The sequence below is a fragment of the Ostrea edulis genome, chromosome 8 (genome assembly GCF_947568905.1).
Source record: "Ostrea edulis chromosome 8, xbOstEdul1.1, whole genome shotgun sequence".
NCBI lineage: Eukaryota > Metazoa > Mollusca > Bivalvia > Ostreida > Ostreidae > Ostrea > Ostrea edulis.
Window position 1 is genome coordinate 54,117,709 of NC_079171.1, and position 22,632 is coordinate 54,140,340.

At 37.3% G+C, this 22,632-nt stretch overlaps 1 protein-coding gene across 2 annotated transcripts in view; it reads right to left on the minus strand.

The window, feature by feature from the left end:
* Nucleotides 1–7,565: 7,565 nt before the first annotated feature.
* Nucleotides 7,566–22,632, minus strand: part of LOC125661323 (cytoplasmic aconitate hydratase-like) — a 40,382-nt gene continuing 25,315 nt past the window's right edge. For both annotated transcript variants that reach the window (XM_048893295.2, XM_048893288.2), the window contains 11 exons: nucleotides 22,465–22,600; nucleotides 21,382–21,466; nucleotides 20,890–21,046; nucleotides 20,576–20,640; nucleotides 17,535–17,594; nucleotides 15,978–16,082; nucleotides 15,295–15,437; nucleotides 14,703–14,850; nucleotides 11,253–11,375; nucleotides 10,098–10,283; nucleotides 7,566–8,765 (listed from right to left, as the gene is read on the minus strand). In XM_048893295.2, the coding sequence (XP_048749252.2) occupies nucleotides 8,655–8,765; nucleotides 10,098–10,283; nucleotides 11,253–11,375; nucleotides 14,703–14,850; nucleotides 15,295–15,437; nucleotides 15,978–16,082; nucleotides 17,535–17,594; nucleotides 20,576–20,640; nucleotides 20,890–21,046; nucleotides 21,382–21,466; nucleotides 22,465–22,600 (1,319 nt within the window). In that variant the 3' untranslated portion in view covers nucleotides 7,566–8,654. The remainder of the gene's footprint in view (nucleotides 8,766–10,097; nucleotides 10,284–11,252; nucleotides 11,376–14,702; nucleotides 14,851–15,294; nucleotides 15,438–15,977; nucleotides 16,083–17,534; nucleotides 17,595–20,575; nucleotides 20,641–20,889; nucleotides 21,047–21,381; nucleotides 21,467–22,464; nucleotides 22,601–22,632) is intronic.

The following is a 22,632-nucleotide window of genomic DNA, read 5'->3' on the forward strand; positions in this document are numbered from 1 at the left end:
GGAAATACACTGGGGAGAATGGTCGAACATAGAATGACACAAGTCTTAGTTTGGGTGTTTGGCCAGCACCTGTTATGTAGTCTAACAAGGTTCAGTAATGGACTACTTAACAATCTGATGCCAGAAAAGGTTATTGTATTTGTGCTTCCGACACCAGAATTAGATAAAATGAGGAGGAGAATGAAATATATCATTGGGCTCACATTAAGGAGGTACTCTATATCGTCATAATAACAGGCTTCCTTTTAAAACATCGATGAGATTAAGAAATAAGATATTAGTTTTGAGTGTTATTGGGATATGACATGAAGGTGGTCACATCCTCAAATCCTATAACGCCCGAAGGCTGAAATTTACATTTTCATTCATGTTTTAAAAGGAAGTCAACCATTTCTATAATGTAGAGTACCTCTTAAAATACGAAATTGAAAGTAAATTTCATTAGTATAGTCATAGTTATAAGAAAATACATTGGCAAATGCAAATATATACAAATATCAGCAATATTTGCCAATTCATTTCAAATATCATTGCCTAGCTGAACGTCGATATTTTCGCACAAATCTTTACAATTCATGACCTTACGTGACCTATCGAGGACCAATGGAAATCGCCGTAAGTATCCCCGAACTCTAAGCGTCAACAGTAATGGCGGTGCCCATGAAAGTGTGTGTGTGTCTGTATTGTTATGCCACTATCAAAGATCGGGTTTACAAGGGTCTGTCATAAAAAAAAATCACTTGAATAGCACAGCTATGCTCTATTTAAAATGCCTCCACTTTCACTCAACGGTGTGCAGCCTTTGTACGAATAAATTAAATCGGGTATGCAAACTCAACTAGTCAAATCAATGGTCACGAAAGTGGACCAGATAAAGGAGGAAAGAGATAAGTTGTTTGGTATGTTTATATTTTGAATAAAATCAATTTCAAAACAAACTGACAAAAAAGTTGTAAAGCATCTCGTTGAAAGCTTTGTAACTTGTCCAACAGTAAACACATTGCACATTTTCTGTGTCGGAGTCCGTCGGGAATATTCGTGTACCAAATCTTCTCAAATTGTCCATAGTGACGCATGTCCTTAATTTGTAGATGAAGATGTGGTGTAAGAAGGAAGAATACGAATTTCCTTACAACTCATCACCGTCAAGAAGATGGAAAAACAGCGATGAATCACCAAACACGCCTTATACCAAGCTTTTTGTGTCGGCTGTTTTGTTATATACAACCTTTTTTTCTCGGCTGTTTTGTTGTACACAAACTGTTTGTGTCGGCTGTTTTGTTGTACACAAACTGTTTGTGTCAGCTGTTTTGTTGTATACAGTCTTTTTATGTCGGCTGTATTGTTATATAAAAACTTTTTGAGTCGGCTGTTTTATTGTATACAAGCTTTTTGTGTCGGCTGTTTTGTTGTAGGCAAACTTGTCAGACATGGGGTTGTTTTTCTTCCCGGTATATCTTAATGATCTATTGAAAATTTATCTAATATATACATAACACGGGGGGGGGGGGGGGGGAAATGTAGGAAGCGCAGCGAACTCTGACATACATGGGGGATATGCAACAACAAGAAAGGAGGGGGGGGGGGGGGGGGGGGTCAGACGAGAAGATCAGAGACATAATCACAGAGAAAGTTTAGACAAGGGCATTACTTTATTTGGCCGTTCTTTTGGATTCAGGGGAAGCAAGTTATTTCAATCGTTTTAGAACATTCAGATTAGCGAAAGTTTACCTTTAAACTTGAAGGGGGTATCCATTTGTGCTTACGGCAGAGGCGGATCCAAGGCGGGGAGAGGGATCCATATTTTTGGTACCATTCACCGGCATATGTTTTGAGATTTGGAAATCCCCACCACTCCCTTAAAGATTTTTATTTTGATAATGTACAGGACCATTTCATTTTTAGATTATCAAAGTTAATATTTCCCTTTTCGCTTTTTTGTTTGTTTTGATTTTTGTTTTTGTTTGTTTGTTTGTTTGGTGTCCTTCACCACACGCATGCATATATTGATTTTCTTTCCTGTTGCGGGCCTGTGTCCAGTAATCTGATAAATGTCATTTGAAGGTCACAAACGTAGGTCTTTAAGATGCGTTATTTTATATTATACGCGGCTTTGTCCTAATACTTTGGGGCTAGGTTGGGGAACACAATATGGGGTCAAAATCTCTTATGGGAATAAAGATTGATAGAAAAAAAATATATTTAAAAATCACAACAGCTGAACAATGACATGGTCAAAGTGACTCAGGTGAGCGATATGACCAATGGGCCTCTTGTTTGCTAAACTATTTTTTAAAAGGTGGAAGTTGCAACCCACCCCCTTAGATCCGCCACTGTACGCAGTTTCTTCAGTATATATCTCATGTTTAACAATAAATCACCCATGATCCAAATTGTTCTAATTTCGCATCTTTGAAATTATTAAATTCCGAAGACAGGGATATAAATCCTCCAACGACGAAATCCACGAGCAGAATGTTTAAATGGGCGTTAACTGCCAATCCACGCATGTATTTGCCGATTGTTATCAAAATGACGCATCATTCAAATTAAATTCCTTGTCAATCTAAAATTTCATTTCAAAAGATAGTGATATCAATTCCCCTTAACCAAAAAAAAAAAATAAATAAATAGTGGTGGGGGGGGGGGGGGTTACGAGCAGAATGTTTGAAGGTCCTGCCTATCTTGAGCAGTTTTACCGTACGTGTGTAGGAATACCACTAACTTAAATCCATACATCATGCGATCTTCTGTTGTAGTTTTGACGTAGGAATTGCGTTTGTTTATATATAGAAACAGTGGCCGAAACAGCTCTACATATAGTTTGGAAGCAAATAATCCATTGATAGAATTTTACTTAATTTTCATAAAATTCGATTGCAGGTCGCGTTCTTCACTCTCAGATTTATTGATATGTTCCATCTATTCCAACATTCTAACGGGTCTTGGAATTCAATGTGTATACGTCCTAATTTAATTAACTGATAGTCAGCGCCCATTCATATTGTGAAATGAATCTTTAAACTGATAGTCCCCCTTTATATTGTGATAATGATTCTTTAACTTTTAGTATAGAATATAATAAATAGTACAACACGTCCAAACACTGATATCGCTTTATTAAAAACCATATACTAGCAGTACGAGTAAATTCCTGATAAGCAAGAACACTGAATAATATCTCTTGATAAGAGACCACAGGAAAACAAATTATTTACGTATTCACTCATAGATCCGCGCCCGCCCCTCTGTACGCAATAGCGGAAACATTTTTTCCGGTCGCGGGGTGTTGATGGTGTATCATCTTTCACATGATAAAGTTTTTATTATTAACTTCACGTGACTTATTGTGTCAGCGACCTAATACACAACTAGTAACGAGAGGATACAGCCGTTATCAACTCCACCCTCAGGTAGGTCTGCAAGTTTCATCGATCACAGATTTTTTGGGAGGGAAGAAGAAATTTTTGCTATTAGGAAGTTTACAACGCATTTAAAGAAAGTGTCGATTCAGTAGCAGTTAGCCATAGATATGCATGGGCAGGATATATAACGAAATTTTATAGGATTTACATTTTTTGAGAAGGCGTGGAGAATTTATTTACTGTGAACGAAGGTATGCGATTGTTCATGCACCGATTGATTTAACGTCCAGATTGTGGTGTATAGAGTCAATCTGCTCGACCCACTTCTATGCCGTGATTGTGTGTGTGTGAGCCATTGTAATAATGTAAACAGGCATTCGCCGCCCTTCTCCTAGTGTATTCACACACGGCTAAATATTTTGATAATCTACCAAACTATAGGCTACTTACGTTCGTTATTTTAATTGGAGAGAGAAAGATAGGGGGACATAGAAGGGAGAGAGGAGAGAGAGACGGAGAGAAAGACAGAAAGGGGGAGAAAAACAGAAAGATAGAAATAGAGAAAAACAGATAAAGATGAGAGAGAGAAAAAGAGACGCACAGAAAGACAGAAATAGATATGACACAGAAAGACAGACAGAGAGAGAGAGAGAGAGAGAGAGAGAGAGAAAGAACAGCTGATAATTGATACGCCATTTTTCGACCATTAACGTGCATTGTAAGGACCGTGTACTGCATGTATATGAGGAAAAAATATTCCGATAGTTACATGTACGTCCCCATAAACGTGACCCACAAAATATTGAAGGTTCCGATACACACACAGTATCAGATTAAACTAGTGAGACCATGTCTTCACTGACAGTCTCTTCTAACAACTTTTTTCTTTCACAATTCTGAAGTGATTATCGCATGAACTTTTCATTCGTGCCCCTATGTAACTGAGATACCTTTTTTTCTTATGTTAATTTACTATAAAAAAAAAATACGCGTGTATTATCTGGTAGATAATGCAAGGATGCCCTAACTGAGAGAGAGAGAGAGAGATAGGGCGGGGGGGGGGGGGGGGGTTAACGTGTGGAGCGTACACGCGTGGTTTTAACCTCCTTTTACAATGATGACTAGTGGTGTCACGCTGACATATATACACTTGATGGTGCGCGTTTTAGAGCTTCAAGCAGTTCATACCGACACGTGTTTTCAAAATTGAAATTTATGTTTTAAGTTTACCTACGACTGTCATTTACATAGGAACTGGCGTAGTTGTAGAACAGCGGAGTGGATGATAAACCCTTGGCTAGTGAAGATGCACTTATTATGAAATATTTGCATTTTCAACGTTTTTCCTTTGATATCTGTTATCTGTATAAATTGTTATTGTGGCCATTTCCTCGTGAATGCGTTGAAGATGTGAAGTTTGCGCCTATGAATAAAAAATATAGTACGTCTATTTTAATGCCTGGGTTGCAAAGAAGCGGAGCGGATCGTAAACCCTTGGCCATCGTCGCCAGCTATGCCTATTGTCTCCGTTTACACTAGGTAGGGTAGGTACTACCGGACCCAATAACCGTGGCTAGCGACGATGACCCTTGGTTATATTAACGAAGATGTAATAAATGCAGCTTCGTGATAAATGCTTTTATCTGGATGGCAAGTACTGAAATAAAAAATTCGAAACCATCTTCTATTTCTTAAAAGGAACAAAAAGCCTCAAGATTAATGAAACCTACTTTACTGTTTATTTTTTTGTTTTGTTATCTGTTTTATGTAAGACTTATGTTTTTTCTTTTACAGGTAATCATCTAAAATGGGAAAGGGGGAAGGTGGTGCCGGGATTTTGTGGGCCATTCTATGGTTTCTGATTTTAATATTCCTTGGCTGGCCGGTGGGTTTCTTCGTCGCGTGGTTGTACGTGTTGCTACTGCCGTTTGGAGCTTGTATTGCGCCTATCAAAGACCTCAACCAACATTTACTGAAAATTGTGCAACTTCCTCTGACATGCGCAGAAAATATGGTTGGAATGAAGCCTCTTTGTTGATGAACATAAATTTCTAAGTTCTGTACCGCACATACGCACGAAGGCAGCAGAGTACAGCCATTTATATACATGTTTTATACTGTACACGTATAAATATATATATTTATAATCTGTAGAAATGTTGAGACAATGATTTTTGTAATTATGTATTTATACAATTAAATTTTGACACAGTAACCTCTGGATTTACCCAGCTTCCATTCCAAGATTAGATTCCATGTTATCATTCAGTGAACACTGTAGCATAGAACAGATCAAGTCTGTAGCAAAGAGGACGGGTAAACTTTTATTTCGTTTTAAACATTGTCCCTAGAAAGAGATGTTTTTGTGTCATCCTAATGAAGTGTCTATCTCACAGGCGCATGTCTAGCGAGTTAGTAAACTCCAATCTCACAGGCGCGTGTCTAGCGAGTAAGTAAACTCCAATCTCACAGATGCGTGTCTAGCGAGTTAGTAAACTCCAATCTCACATGAGCGTGTCTAGCGAGTTAGTAAACTCCAATCCCACAGGCGCGTTTCTTGTGAGTTAATAAACTCCAATCTCACAGGCGCGTGTCTAACGAGTTAGTACACTCCAATCTCAGAGGCGCGTGTCTAGCGAGTTAGTAAACTCCAATCTTGTATACATTCCAGCTTGGACTGGTGTTAAACAATAATAAATCGTCTGCACAAACTGAACACACAGGTAAGTCTGGTACTTACTACATATGTCAGGAAGGACTAACAATATCTAGAGCACCTAGTAGGGCTACCCTTCAATTAAATCATATCTTCAATCCCGTAAGAGCACAGCATCATATCATTTTACCCCTTTATATGGAGACTCTGCACATGATTCCTCACTGCCCAGGACATGCGCGTGATCCTTCAATGTCTAGTCAAACTGCCAACTTCTGTAGAATTCTAAATTACCCAGCTAAGTAATTTCAAGATCTTAATTTGTTACACGAAATAATTCTTTTAACACATGTATTTACTATTCATTACATGTGATAATTTGCTACATGTAATGATACATTTTTTTTAACATTTTCGGTATAAGACTACCTGCTCTATCCATTTAGCACTATATACCAAGTTTGGCCCCGCTCTGGGATCAGAACCCCTACCCCGGGGATCATGAAATTTACAATTTTGGTGGAGGCCTTCCTACTCCACATCACTATGCATTTAGTTTTTGTGACATGTGTGGTTCTTGAGAAGATTTTTGAAAATTTGTCAATTTTGGGCAGTTTTTGCCCCACCTTTAAGGCCCCAGGGGTGCAGGAATCCTGAAATTTACAATTTATGTTCCCCTTGTTCCAAATATGTTTCATACGAAGTTTGAAAAAAAAACAAGATGTGTTTGTGAAACACAAATGCCCCCGATAATGGCCAATTCCGAAGATGGCCAAGGTCACAAGGGCAAATATCTTGGTACCAGTAGAAAGATCTTGTCAAAAGAAATGCTCATGTACAATATGAAAGCTCTAATATTTACCATTTAGAAGTTATGACCAAGGTAAAAAAAAAAATAAAGTAGGTCAAATGTCAAGGTCAAAAGGTTCAATACCAACGGAAATATCTTGTAACAAGGAATACTCATGTGAAATATCAAAGCTCCATCACTTACTGTTCAAAAGTTATTAGCAAAGTTAAAGTTTCAGACAGAATGACAGAATTACAAAATGACAAGACAGAACAAAAACAATTTAGTATCAACAGCACTGAAGATGTTATTGAAGTGTTTTACACATAAACACTATAAACCAAGTTCGGCCCCACCCTGGGGTCAGAACCTCTACCCCGGGGATCATGAAATTTACAATTTTGGTAGAGGCCTTCCTGCTCTACATCACTATGCATTTAGTTTTTCTTACATGTGTGTGGTTCTCAAGAAGAAATTTTTTCAAAATTGGTCAATTTTTGCCCCGCCCTTAAGGCCCCAGGGTGCGAGTCCTGAAATTTACAATTTGTCCCCCTTGTCCTAAAGATGATTTATACTAAATATGAAAAGAATTGGACAAGTAGTTATCAAGAAGAAGTTAAAATTGTTCAATTGTTAACGTACTACGCACCAATTGCAATAGGTAAATGAGTAAACTCAGATGACCTAAAAAAATCTGATACAAGGCCACCCCCCCCCCCCCAAACTTTAAAATAATCAACAAAACAACACTATCTTTGATCACATGATGAATTTGAGTTTTATTTGTTACAGTTTCTTCTCCTGGGTTTTGCCAGCAGTCAATATAACAGTATATCAACAGTCACTGTAATACTATATCAACCACGACAAATTTTATATCGTTCAAAACACACAAATGTGTGTATTAATTAACTAACACATATTCTCTCAAATCAACATCACATACTCATCATCCTAGGGATTATTCTCATTAAATAGCATAATTTGTTTCGTAAATTTCAAATAAAAATTTCACAGCAAATTCTGTCCATGTTCATTTATACAACTGATTTTTCAAATCATAAATTGGAAATCAATACAAAAAGTAGACCCCTCACATGTATTATAAACCTGAATATTCAGAAAGAGAAGCTGGTACGTGTAAACAAACAGAAATGCTTTCATAATACAGAAAATCAAAATTAAAAAACCCCGAAAATATCTTACAGAAATGCTTTCTTAATATAGAAATCAAAATTAAAAACCCAGTAACATTTTCAATACAATCATACAAATGCATGCTTACACCCGACCGTAAAACTCTGTTAAAAACATAAAGTTCAAACACAAGAGGTTTCCAAAGTCGAAATAAATATCAATACACAATGTAATTAAGAATATCAGTTATTTCTTTTATAAAAAAAAAAAATACACAGTAAAATAATTTTTCATCAAAGCAAAAGAGGTACCTTGTACCTAATTTCAAAATGCAATTTTTTTCCCCCTGATATCGTCAGCTCCTGAAAGATTCATTTCAACCTCATTGTATGCAGGCATATCATCTGCTCATTCAAAAATATCAAAACGGAGAATTAACCTTGTACATTATACCAGTATAAAACATCGTACTTCTGAACACATTTTTTTTTCTTCCAAATTCTTGATCACAAATCAATGGCAAAATAAAAAGGGAGATAACTCTACATAAACATCTGAAAGACACGTGTTAAGCATTGAGCCTGCAAATTTCCACTTTTTCCTATCAAGATCATCCACCCCAAATCAAAAAATCGTAATCAACAAAGCGATCCCCAGTGTTTTCTGTGCTCCTGATATGGCAACTTTCACTCGGAGGTTATGTCTGTCAGAGCATTCGTCTTATCATGTAGTTCAGGATCCCACCATGTCTAAAGTAGGTCAACTCAACCTCTGTGTCGAACCTCGCTTTCACTTGGAATGTTCTGCCATCGCTCAGCTACGAAAGGAAGGAAGGAAATTCAAATCATGCCCTGTCAATGTTCTGTACAACAATGAAGATTCTAAAATTCAAATCATGCCCTGTCAATGTTCTGTACAACAATGAAGATTCTAAAATTCAAAAATATGCTGTTCTAATATTCTTTATGCCCCATTCCAAAGACTTTGGACTTGTGGAGGTTGTTTGGTTGTGTACTGTTTAACATCCCGCTTGAGAATATCTCTCTTAAATGGGGACGTCACCATTGCCTGTGAAGGGCTGCAAACTTTAGGCCTATGCTTGGTGCTTACTGCCTTTGAGTGGGGAGAGATCTTTATCGTGCCACACCTGCTGTGACACAGGGCCTCGGTTTTTGCGGGCTCATCCAAATGACTGTCCCATTTAGTCGCTTCTTCTGACAAGCAAAGGGAACTGAGGACCAATTATAACCTGGGACCCCACGGGAGTTCAAAGGGCACTGAGGACCTATTATAACCTGGGTCCCCATGGGAGTTCGCTCACAGAGAAAATACTAGCATTAGGCGGTGCACCAAATTTTGACCCATGCATGATACCAAAAGCAATATGGGTTCTCATGCCAACTTGATCATTGCATTTAAAATCTTTTAAAATATGGGCCTTGCACAGAGCAACAAAACAGCTCTTCCAATATTTTTCATTTCCACCTTCAATTATTGCATCAGTATTTCACCTTGACACAGACACCAGGGGTCAACATTTACGTTTGTCCGCTTGTCCGGTACCAGTGGAAAAACATTTCGGACAAGTGAATATTGATGGGCACTTGTCCGATTGGACAAGCGCTTTTTTATGTAAAGAAGTCTCCAAACAATTTTGTGAAAAGTTTATCGGTAGTTAAGAGTCGGAAGTACATGTATAATGCATGGAAAATGAACTTCGATTACTAGCTGAGTCAAACTCAATCGGGATTGGTGTTCACTTATTGCGTACTACTTTCAATCACCCATTGCAATCTCTTACCAGAGAGCGTTACGCTACGCTCCACAACGTAGCGCGCCCTCTGGTGAGAGAATGCATCAATGGATCTTACGAAGCCATTGATTCAAGATGGGAAGTCTAGATAAAATTTTGTTTTATGCGTTTGTTGTTTTTATCAAGATAATAAGATAAAAAACAATCAATCAAGCAGGTATAAAAATAGACTATATATTAAGTAAATTAAATACAGTTTTCAAGTTGACAATATTATATCCTTTTTAAAAAAATTTCCGGACAAGTGAAGTTGAAGTTAGGACAAGTAAATATCTTTGTCTCTTGTCCGAATGGACAAGTAGGAAAAAAAGTTAATGTTGAGCCCTGGACACTCACCTTGACCTCTAACACTTGACCGGCCGTGAGGTTGTCTGGGATTTCTATGGAGAAGGTCTCGGTTCCAGTGAGTCCCAGGCTTTCTGCGGTCTGACCCTCTAAATATTGGAACGGAATTATTCCCATTCCCACCAGGTTACTACGATGGATGCGCTCATAGCTCTCTGCGATCACTGCCTTAATACCCTACAAAAGAAGCAAGATTTTCATAGGGGGACTAGGAATACAACGATGATAGAAAAGTGTGACCCCTGACCCCTATTTTTATGGTAAATCTATGAAAACACATTTTTACAACATTGAACAGTTAATGCTGTCTAATTAAAACCTGTGTAATTCCTAATTATCTTTTTTCCACATTTATTAAATTCTTAGGTTGTGTCTCATCCTACGGACACAAAAACTCAAACCAAGAACCTGCAGGAGTACACATACTTCACTGTACGTACAAGATAGAACCCCCCCACCCACACACACACACTTCAGAGAGTCCCTAATGATAGGTTTGTAAACAGAAGACTTCACTGTACGTACAAGATAGACCCCCCGCCACACACACACACACTTCAGAGAGTCCCTAATGATAGGTTTGTAAACAGAAGACTTCACTGTACGTACAAGATAGACCCCCCGCCACACACACACACACACTTCAGAGAGTCCCTAATGATAGGTTTGTAAACAGAAGACTTCACTGTACATACAAGATAGACCCCCCGCCACACACACACTTCAGAGAGTCCCTAATGATAGGTTTGTAAACAGAAGACTTCACTGTACATACAAGATAGACCCCCCCCCCCCCCCCCCCCCATACTTCAGAGAGGCCCTAATGATAGGTTTGTAAACAGAAGACTTCACTGTACATACAAGATAGACCCCCCCCCCCTTTACACACACACTTCAGAGAGTCCCTAATGATAGGTTTGTAAACAGAAGACTTCACTGTACATACAAGATAGAACACCCCCCCCCCCCCACACACACACACACATACTTCAGAGAGGCCCTAATGATAGGTTTGTAAACAGAAAAAATTTCAATCTTGACTCCATAACCTCTACAGTTAACAAATACTTGGAGAACACATGCAAATAGAACAGAAAAGAAATGCAGGAAATAAAACCGAAGAGAAAATTCAGGAAATCTCGTTACCAAAATCCAGGGCCCTTTAGCTGCCCAGTCCCGGGACGAACCAGACCCGTACTCCTTCCCGGCCAGAATAATGACTGGGCAGTTTTCCTTACGGTATCGATCCGCAGCATCAAAAATGTCCATCTGTAAAAAAAAAAAATAAAAAATGTGTTACTAAAACTGTGTTGAAGGTGAAAAGATCCTTTTGCAATGTTTTAATTTTCTCTACTGCTTTAACTTTTGTAAGGACCTGTAATATAAGATCATTCCATATTTTGCACAATACTGCAATATCAAGCACTAAGGCCTTTTTTTTTTTATTGAGTTGGTTTACGGATCCGCCGCACTTATTTTTGGGGATGTTGGAAAAAAAATAAAATGGTTTTTCACTCCTTTTTATATTTCCGATGCTGTAATTTTTCCTTTTCACAAAAAAAGAAAAAGAAAGAAAGAAAAGAAAATAGATTCCCCTGGACTGGATATTTGGACAGATGCCTCTCCGTCAAAATCTCGGGACAGTCCATAATATTCATGTGTCATGTGTGGAATATCAGTCAACTTCAGCCGGTGCTAACAATTATTCTTCACCTTAGTAATAATGCTTTTTGCTTCCAATAAGTTATCTGTTTATGAAACTAACTTCCAATTAGCATTAATTATGCATTGCATACCATTTAGATATGTAAATCCCAAAATAATAAAACAAACACTTGTTTTCAGATAGCATCCATGACGTACGTTGGGTTGCACTAATCACATAAACAAGTATAACCCTACCTGACCTTACCAGACATACATTTTGCCAAGGATACACTTTTAAATTCTTATTAATGAATTTTAAAGAAATATTCTTCATAATTAATATGTGTAATTCTTCATATATTGAAGGAGGTTGAAAACATATTTAACTTCATTGAATTCATTCATTGTATAAATTTTGTTGACTACCAACAATAAATTGATCTGACCTATATAAAATTCAGATTTTTTGAATAAATGTTTATAGGGTTCATGAATTTTATTTATAACTTTACTTGACTTCATAAATAAGACTTTAAAGCTTAAAAGTAAACTTTTAGACAAAATATAAACTTGGTAAGGTCAGTCAGGATTTTAGTACTTCAGGTGATTAGTGCGTCCCTATATACGTCATGGATGCCATCTTTTGAATAGAAAAACGATGTGGTTCTTTTATTTTGGGATTTACATAACTAAACGGTAAACAATGGACATTTGATAATGATAGAAAGTTAATAAACAAATAACATTTTTGAAGGAAACAGCATTGTTGCCAAGGTGCACAATAGTCGCTATATTCCACCACCATTCTAAGTTGACAGTGAAGAGAATATTAAAGTTGATAATAAAACATTGACCTCAAATCAAGTTCATTTTTATTAACATTTTGTCATTTGAACTTTTTTTTTTTTAACCTCCTCCGAACGGATTTGAAAATTTTGAAATCCGTAAACCAATTTAAAAAAAAAATTGGCCTAAGTACAAAAAAACCCAAAAAATTGTGCTCTGAAATTAATGTGTTTGATTGAAATGGACATTATTATAATATATGAATTGGTTTTAACAAATTCTTTAAAGAAAGCAATATAAAAGCATGAGAAACTTCGGGAAGTTTCTAGTATACCGGTCCCCAGAAGCACGCGACTGTGCATGAACAGTTATTTCCCTTGCCGTTGCTAAGCGGAATGTAAACACGCCGCCATTTGTATTTTCGCCTCGGATGCTGAGCAATGAAAATCGTGCGATAAAAATAAAAGCCCGACGGCGTTTGAGTATACTAAGCGGGGGCTTGGGGGCGGCAGCCCCCGACAAGTCAAATGTAGTTAAAATTATCTTACCTTACAACCTAAAATCATCTATAAGCTGTTGTTTGCATTAATCAGATCGAGGGGTTGAAGAACTAGTCGTTGTTTGGCAATCATGGGTTCCGAAGTAAGGTTGGGTACGAGTATCGAGAGGGTCATATACAGATTTAATGAGTCTGTAAGATTTTTTTATAGTTGTACCGGGCTATATCTTGGTTTTTATTATTTCAAGCAGAGTTTCTCGTGTTCGATCTACCACTGTTGTAAAAAAGTACCTTTTCGTCTCCCTTTCAGTGCCAACAAAAACCCAGACACCGTCCCTTGTGAAATTTTCTTTTACCAAATTTCGTCAATTTCAACAACAACAAAAAAAATCCCACTCCTCCTATTTTGTCTGAATTCTTCTCTTAAATATGCATGCACTTCTCTAGAATAATTATACCAATCAACAACAGTTTGACTTGCAATTTCAAGTTCGTGTCTCACGAAACTTTTACTAGCTTTGTATACCCAGAAATATGTTATTAACAGAACTTTTTCCAGCGTTAATTTGTGCTTTTCAAACCAGCTACCAGTCCTGATGGAAATTTTGGTTAGAACATCTCCATATAAATCCGTCGCTTGAATATGACGAATCCTTTAATCCAAATTTCCCGTTGCCACATATTTTGCCGTCCAAATTTATCAAAACTGATAATCCTAGTGAATCAGCTCTCTTGCATCAGCACAAATAAAAAAAAATTCAGTTTTTAGAGGCATTTTCATCGCAAATCAGCTGTTCAGTTTGTTTACATCAACACCAGTGACGTCGTATCATACAAATATTCATGAGAATTACGTATACAAAGCGAACGTGACCCTTTTGCTCAACAACGGATTCCATTTATTTTGGAACAAAAAATGTACGTCTTCTTGCATTATTTTTCATTTCGGATTTAAAAAACTGATTTAAAAAACAGTTTTTTAAACTTCATTTTTAACAAGGAATTCGAATTTGGGGTTATTTTTGTGATTTTTTCCCGTTTTAGCGATTTTACTGATCGCTAACGCGATCGTATATATATACTAAACCGCCTTCGGCGGCACACATTTTAGCGCCATATTTTGGGGACCGGTATACTAGAAGTGTTCCGAAACTTCATTATTTACATACAGTCATTGTAATAAGTGTTCACACTAAACAGGTTATACTGTAGAAAAATTCAAAACTCCAATTTCTACATTACTCACCTCATCACCAGATGGTATGTGTCGCGTTCAGAACTCCAGTCTCAACATTACTCACCTCATCACCAGATGGTATGTGTCGCGTTCTGGGACAGTACTCACCTCATCACCAGATGGTATGTGTCGCGTTCTGGGGCAGTACTCACCTCATCACCAGATGGTATGTGTCGCGTTCAGAACTCCAGTCTCTATATTACTCACCTCATCACCAGATGGTATGTGTCGCGTTCAGAACTCCAGTCTCTATATTACTCACCTCATCACCAGATGGTATGTGTCGCATTCAGAACTCCAGTCTCTACATTACTCACCTCATCACCAGATGGTATGTGTCGCATTCAGAACTCCAGTCTCTACATTACTCACCTCATCACCAAATGGTATGTGTCGCGTTCAGAACTCCAGTCTCTACATTACTCACCTCATCACCAGATGGTATGTGTCGCGTTCTGGGGCCGGCCTTGCTCATGAATTTGTTGACTAGACGAATATTGGCAAAGGTGCCTCGTGACATTATGGCATCATTTCCTCTACGAGATCCATACGAGTTAAACTCGCGAGGGGTTAACCTGAAAAATGAGATCCACACAAGTTAAACTCACGAGTGGATAACCTGTCAAATGAAAACTGTATCGTGAGCATCATTCCGACCAATTTCATAAAAATCTGTAAAGAGGCTTTTGAGAGTTTTTCACCTTCTTGACTTTAAATATAAACATTAAGATCCATGTTTTAGTCAAATGCACACTAAAGAAGGATTCAAAGGTAAAATTCCATACAAGCTGGCCCTAATAAAACCTGTAACACTATTCAAGTTCCAGCACTATTTCCTATCAATTCTATCACACAATTTCTCAGCACCCACAATATTTGATCAAAATTGCAAAAAAAAAACTTTTAATATCCATAAATGATAAGCTCAACAAAGACATCTGTCAATCTCTGTTCTATTCATAATTAACTCCCTGAATCTTTCAAATTTTTGCTATAATCTAAACACTTTGGAGACCAACCCTCTATTGCCTAGGTAACGTGCTGCTGGACTATTTCTGGCGATACTGCCAGCGGGGGATATGTGATCCGTGGTCACGGAATCCCCAAAGTTAAGTAGAACATGAGCGTCTTTAATGCTTTCTGGCTGGGACACTTCCTTGCCCTGTAAAAAATCAGGATATCCATGTCAGAGTAAAACTTGTAATGGTATGTAAAAAATCAGGATATCGGTCAGAGTAAAACTTGTAATCGTATGTAAAAAATCAGGATATCCATGTCAGAGTAAAACTTGTAATCGTATGTAAAAAATCAGGATATCCATGTCAGAGTAAAACTTGTAATCGTATGTAAAATATCATTAGATATCTGTCAGAGTTAAGTCTCGTCATCTATGTAAAATATCGTCAGATATCTGTCAGAGTTAAATCTCGTCATCTTATGTAAAATATCATCAGATATCTGTCGGCGTTAAACTGGTTATATAATCATCATGTCCACCATTGTTAACAACTAACTAACGCAGACCCAATGCCCAGTGAGAAAAAATACAGTGTTTGGATGTACGCAATATTCAGAAGCAGACTGACGTTTTTGTCCACATATTTAAAAACCCTTCATGTCTTGAATCATGTAAATCATGACATAGAATTCCTTTTACAAAACATTAAAAAGTAACATGCTATTTTCAGACAGAAATTCGTACCATGCTTTCAAAGAATGGAGGTGATTTGATGTAGGTTGATTTTTCGTCCCACGGATACAACATGCCCTCGGGTGCGACTAAGGAGTTCCACCTTTTGTTTCCTTGCTGATAATGAAGGCAGATCAATGTCAGTAACATGTTTGAATCAAATTTTCACAAAGGACTATCCCTGATAAACACTCTATTTGCCCATCAAAACTTACAGGCAACTTCAGCTGTCCAATTATCCCCAAACTAATCAAGATGACATCAAATCAAAATTATACCATTATTTGACATTCAAATTGTTTACAAATTCAGTGCATTTTGTCCAAGAATCCCGATGCAACTTAATTGTGTAGTTATTTCCCAAACTGATCAAAATGAGATTGAATGAAAATTACAACATCATAAATATGACGTTTCCATGGAGACTAGCATCATTTATTTGACATTCAGTCGTAACTTTCATGTAGTTATTCTTTTAGAAAAAATTTAGTGCAGGCTCGGACAAAACTTTTCATTTATATCCTACATTTCTCTTCCCAGTACACGTGACAGAAAATACCTTGCTTGTTGAAACTGCACTCTTACATTTTCTAGAAGTTAATCGTCAACAAAATAATCATCACTTCAACAAAAATTAAAAATTGAGAAATTGCTAAATAAGTTTCGAGTCTATGCTATCCAAATGGCTGAAAACGTATGAGACGTATTACTTGAAACTGTAAAGATCATGATTTAATTTTCGAATTAAAATAAAAAGATTCAAGTTTTTCTTTAAAACTTTAGAAAATTGAAATGTGACATTTATCTACAGAGGCTCAAAATAACTGTGATCATACATAATCCTTTGCAAAAACATTTCAATCAATTTATAAAATTTCTCATTTTCTCTCACATCATTCTTGATTCTCATCAATTTCATCACACAGAAACAAACCTACATGTACACAGAAACAAACCTACATGTACCCAGAAACAAACCTACATGTACACAGAAACAAACCTACATGTACACAGAAACAAACAGAAACAAACCTACATGTACCCAGAAACAAACCTACATGTACCCAGAAACAAACAGAAACAAACCTACATGTACACAGAAACAAACCTACATGTAGACAGAAACAAACCTACAAGTACACAGAAACAAACCTACATGTACACAGAAACAAACCTACATGTACACAGAAACAAACCTACATGTACCCAGAAACAAACAGAAACAAACCTACATGTACCCAGAAACAAACCTACATGTACCCAGAAACAAACAGAAACAAACCTACATGTACACAGAAACAAACCTACATGTACACAGAAACAAACAGAAACAAACCTACATGTACACAAAAACAAACAGAAACAAACCTACATGTACACAGACACAAACCTACATGTACACAGAAACAAACCTACATGTACCCAGAAACAAACCTACATGTACACAGAAACAAACAGAAACAAACCTACATGTACACAGAAACAAACCTACATGTACACAGAAACAAACCTACATGTACCTGTATATATAAACAGAAAATCATGAAAGTTAATCCACAACACACCTACCTGAATTCTGGAGTACACATCGGTAAACATTGCTGGGACTACAAACTCTCTCTCTACTGCCTGCAAAACAAAAATTCCATGTACATACTTCAAATCAATACTACACTGTACATTCATATGTAAGGAAGTACAGGGAAGTTCAAAAATCACCTACAGTGTGGGAAGTTTGTCTATTCATTCCGATTGATTGATTGATTGATTGATGTTTTCCGCCACTCAACAATTTTTCAGTTATCTGGTGGCACCCAGATTTTATTGGTAGAAAAGAGAATCTAGATACAATGTACTTGGGAAGAGACCACCGACCTTCCGAAAGTAAACTGGGAAACTTTCTCACTTACCAGCGCGAGCGGGATTCGAACTCACGCCAACAGAGGAGAGAGGCTGTGTGATTTTGAGCACGACGCTCTAACTACAGATGTGACTAAATGTTCTGCTACCTATAGAACATTCACTGACGAAGAGACCCTGGGGGAAGGGGGGAGGGGGAGCAAGGTAATTTCATACAATTAATTTATGCTGCTATCTCCTGGATAAGTGTGACATACTCAGATTTCTGAGGTCAATAGTTTGCATCATCCACCAGGGTTTTATCCAGCAGCTGTAAGCTCCCATGGGGGGGGGGGGGGGTCCCAGATCATCTCAAATTAGGCATAAAAATCGATTGATTACCTATTTTTATCTATATCATAAGATTTTGATAATTACAGAAAATTACGGAAAAGATATAGAAATGATTTTTGTTAAAACTCTCATACAATTACAATTTTTTGTAATTCCTACTAGGACTATTTTTACCTGTGGAAGGAGAAATAGTCATTTGTTGTCAAAGGGAGAAAGGTGCCCTTCACTGTTAGAAAAAAACCAGAGATAAATCCCCAAGTGCCCTGCCATGACATGCATGTAGGACTTCTTCACAACATTCAAAAATGCACGTTTAGTAGTTTGAATACGCCAGTTTCGAGATACGAACTCTTCTGTATAGGAGGTGCATTTAGTGGAACTTTGAATGCCTAAGTGGGACAGAGTGGATATACAGCCAACAAGAAAGACGATGAAATGTATTAAATGCGGCTTCTTTTTAAATGTGTAAATGTGGGAAATACTAAATACTATCGAAAGAAATGTTTTACCGAAGTGGAAACATACAAACAATGTCATATTTGCAAGAAATATCTTGGATATGGTACCTATGACCAGCAAAATAACATGATAGGATAAGAATTCTATGTATTTAATTACTTCCTAAATACTTATCACTTACTTAGTTTGTGTATCAGTCGAATTCGTGTTATTAAACAGCGTATGAGAAACTTACTGAGCACATTCACTTACGCTGTGATGAATATCTGTCCCACTCTTGCGTGTAAACAAATTCTTTCGCGCCTTACTATGTACGAGAGTTCTACAAAGGGAAATAAATTGGACGTATCTCGAAACCGACGTATTCTAGAATCACATTCCTTTTTACCAACACCAGCACTGTAGTCAATGTGACTGATAAATTTACCAACTCCGGCACTGTAATCAACATGACTGATAAATTTACCTACACCAGCACTGTAATCAATGTGACTGATAAATTTACCAACACCAGCACTGTAGTCAATGTGACTGATAAATTTACCAACTCCGGCACTGTAATCAACATGACTGATAAATTTACCTACACCAGCACTGTAGTCAATGTGACTGATAAATTTACCAACACCAGCACTGTAGTCAATGTGACTGATAAATTTACCAACACCAGCACTGTAGTCAATGTGACTGATAAATTTACCAACTCCGGCACTGTAATCAACATGACTGATAAATTTACCTACACCAGCACTGTAATCAATGTGACTGAAATTTACCAACACCAGCACTGTAGTCAACGTGACTGATAAATTTACCAACACCAGCACTGTAATCAACATGACTGATAAATTTACCACCACCAGCACTGTAGTCAACATGACTGATAAATTTACCTACACCAGCACTGTAGTCAATGTGACTGATAAATTTACCAACACCAGCACTGTAATCAACGTGACTGATAAATTTACCAACACCAGCACCGATTTCACTGTTCATTTCCGAGACAATAAATTGAAAACTTCCTAAGAACATGCTGCTTTAATGCTCCAATCATATTCAAGTATTGTAGCAGTCTCCACTATATATCAATTTCTCTCTCAGATAATTTAATATTCCCTTCCTTTTGTAAAAAGAAATCCTACTAAAGTAATTTACCCTAACAAACTGTGGGATACACCCTGCAATCAAAAAAATATTTAACCCAGCCTGTCCTGTGTTTATATCTTCTGCTAATGCTGTGTTTCTATCTTCTGCTAATGCTGTGTTTCTATCTTCTACTATTAATGCTGTGTTTATATCTTCTGCTAATGCTGTGTTTCTATATTCTGCTATTAATGCTGTGTTTATATCTTCTGCTAATGCTGTGTTTCTATCTTCTGCTAATGCTGTTTCTATCTTCTACTATTAATGCTGTGTTTATATCTTCTGCTAATGCTGTGTTTCTATCCTCTGCTAATGCTGTGTTTATATCTTCTGCTAATGCTTTGTTTCTATCTTCTGCTAATGCTGTTTATATCTTCTGCTAATGCTGTGTTTTTATCTTCTGCTAATGCTGTGTTTCTATCTTCTGATAATGCTGTGTTTATATCTTCTGCTAATGCTTTGTTTCTATCTTCTGCTAATGCTGTTTATATCTTCTGCTAATGCTGTGTTTTTATCTTCTGCTAATGCTGTGTTTCTATCTTCTGATAATGCTGTGTTTATATCTTCTGCTAATGCTTTGTTTCTATCTTCTGCTAATGCTGTTTATATCTTCTGCTAATGCTGTGTTTTTATCTTCTGCTAATGCTGTGTTTATATCTTCTGCTAATGCTGTGTTTCTATCTTCTGCTAATGCTTTGTTTATATCTTCTGCTAATGCTGTGTTTCTATCTTCTGCCAATGCTTTGTTTCTATAATTCTATCTCATGACCTCTTATTCTCACACAGATTTCAAGAATTGACGCAACACTTACCTGGATTTCATCTCTAGTTGGCCAGATGTCTCTAAGATAGACTGGCTTGCCCTCCGGATTGGTTCCTGTAAAATGGACAAAAATTGATCATGATATTTGACAGCATTTCAAATGAAAAATCCCCAAATCAATAAAGATGGAATTTCCCAAATCTGGCTGATAAATCCTTGGTTCATTCAGTGGTTTTAAAAAATCCATAATGTTAATATAATCCAGGGTTACTTAGTTACAAGGAAAGCTATCATGTGTTGTCCTAATTTTCTGTCGCACCAGTGATACATGCAGCACAGAAATACAACCACATGGTTCCTTACCCAGGGGGTCTTTCTCAAAGTCGATCAGGACAGTGCCGGCTAAAGCGTAGGCGATGACTAGGGGTGGGGAGGCTAGGTAATTAGCCCTAGTGAGTGGATGGATCCTCCCCTCAAAATTTCGGTTCCCTGATAGAACACCACAGGCCACCAGGTCACCCTGTAACAAATCAGAAGAAAGTGAAAGTATCATTACAAATATGAAAGTAGCCTTCAGGCAACAAGGGAATTCTGTGAAGATAAATTTTGGTCTCTATGAATACCATATTGGACCTGCACTTGTAATTCTTTGTCTTCGCTAGTACAAAGCCAGAATTCTTTTCCTGTGGGGGGTGTCCACCTGACAATTACTGCATCTTCCAAAGGGGAAGGGTGTCCAATATACATGTATACCATAGCACGATAAACTTTTAGCAATTAGCAACAGAAACTACATAAATGAAGTCGCAGGAAGAATTACATTCAAAATTTGTCATTTCTCTACAAGACTGTTACCTTTTCTATTGCTCCAGATACTGTTTCTGGTAGGGGGCCACTGTTACCAATGCACGTCATACAGCCATACCCCACAATGTCGAACCTGTAGAAAATCAATTAAACATCATACCCCACAATGTCAAACCTGCAGAAAACAAATACATGTCATACCCCACAATGTCGAACCTGTAGAAAATCAAATACATGTCATACCCCACAATGTCAAACCTGTAGAAAATCAAATACATGTCATACCCCACAATGTCAAACCTGTAGAAAACAAATACATGTCATACCCCACAATGTCAAACCTGCAGAAAACAAATACATGTCATACTCCACAATGTCGAACCTGTAGAAAATCAAATACATGTCATACCCCACAATGTCAAACCTGTACAAAATCAAATACATGTCATACCCCACAATGTCAAACCTGTAGAAAATCAATTAAACATCATACCCCACAATGTCAAACCTGCAGAAAACAAATACATGTCATACCCCACAATGTCGAACCTGTAGAAAATCAAATACATGTCATACCCCACAATGTCAAACCTGTACAAAATCAAATACATGTCATACCCCACAATGTCAAACCTTTAGAAAATCAAATACATGTCATACCCCACAATGTCAAACCTGTAGAAAATCAAATACATGGCATACCCCACAATGTCAAACCTGTAGAAAATCAATCACATATCAAACCCGACAATATCACACCTGTAGAAAATCAATTATTTGTAATACAGTCATACCCTACAATGTTGAACCTGTCTGAGAATCAATCACAAATTCTAACTGCCACATCATGTCCTGAAAATTACTACATGTAACTTCTGAATAAAAAGATTTTTTATCTAGTGCTCTTGCTCTGAATTTTTGACCTTTGATACTTACCCTAGTTTCTCTCAGTAGGGTGTGTCTTTTGATACTTACCCTAGTTTCTCTAGGTAAGGTGTGACTTTTGATACTTACCCTAGTTTCTCTAAGTAAGGTGTGACTTTTGATATTTTCCCTAGTTTCTCTAGGTAAGGTGTGACTTTTGATACTTACCCTAGTTTCTCTAAGTAAGGTGTGACTTTTGATACTTACCCTAGTTTCTCTAAGTAAGGTGTGACCCCGCTCTCCCTGAGGTAGTAAGTGACGACTCCACTTCCTGGAGACAAGCTGGTTTTGATGTATGGTTTGACATTGAGCCCCGCCTCCACTGCCTTCTTAGCCAATAAACCTACAGATACACAAGCAAAGTTTATATGATTT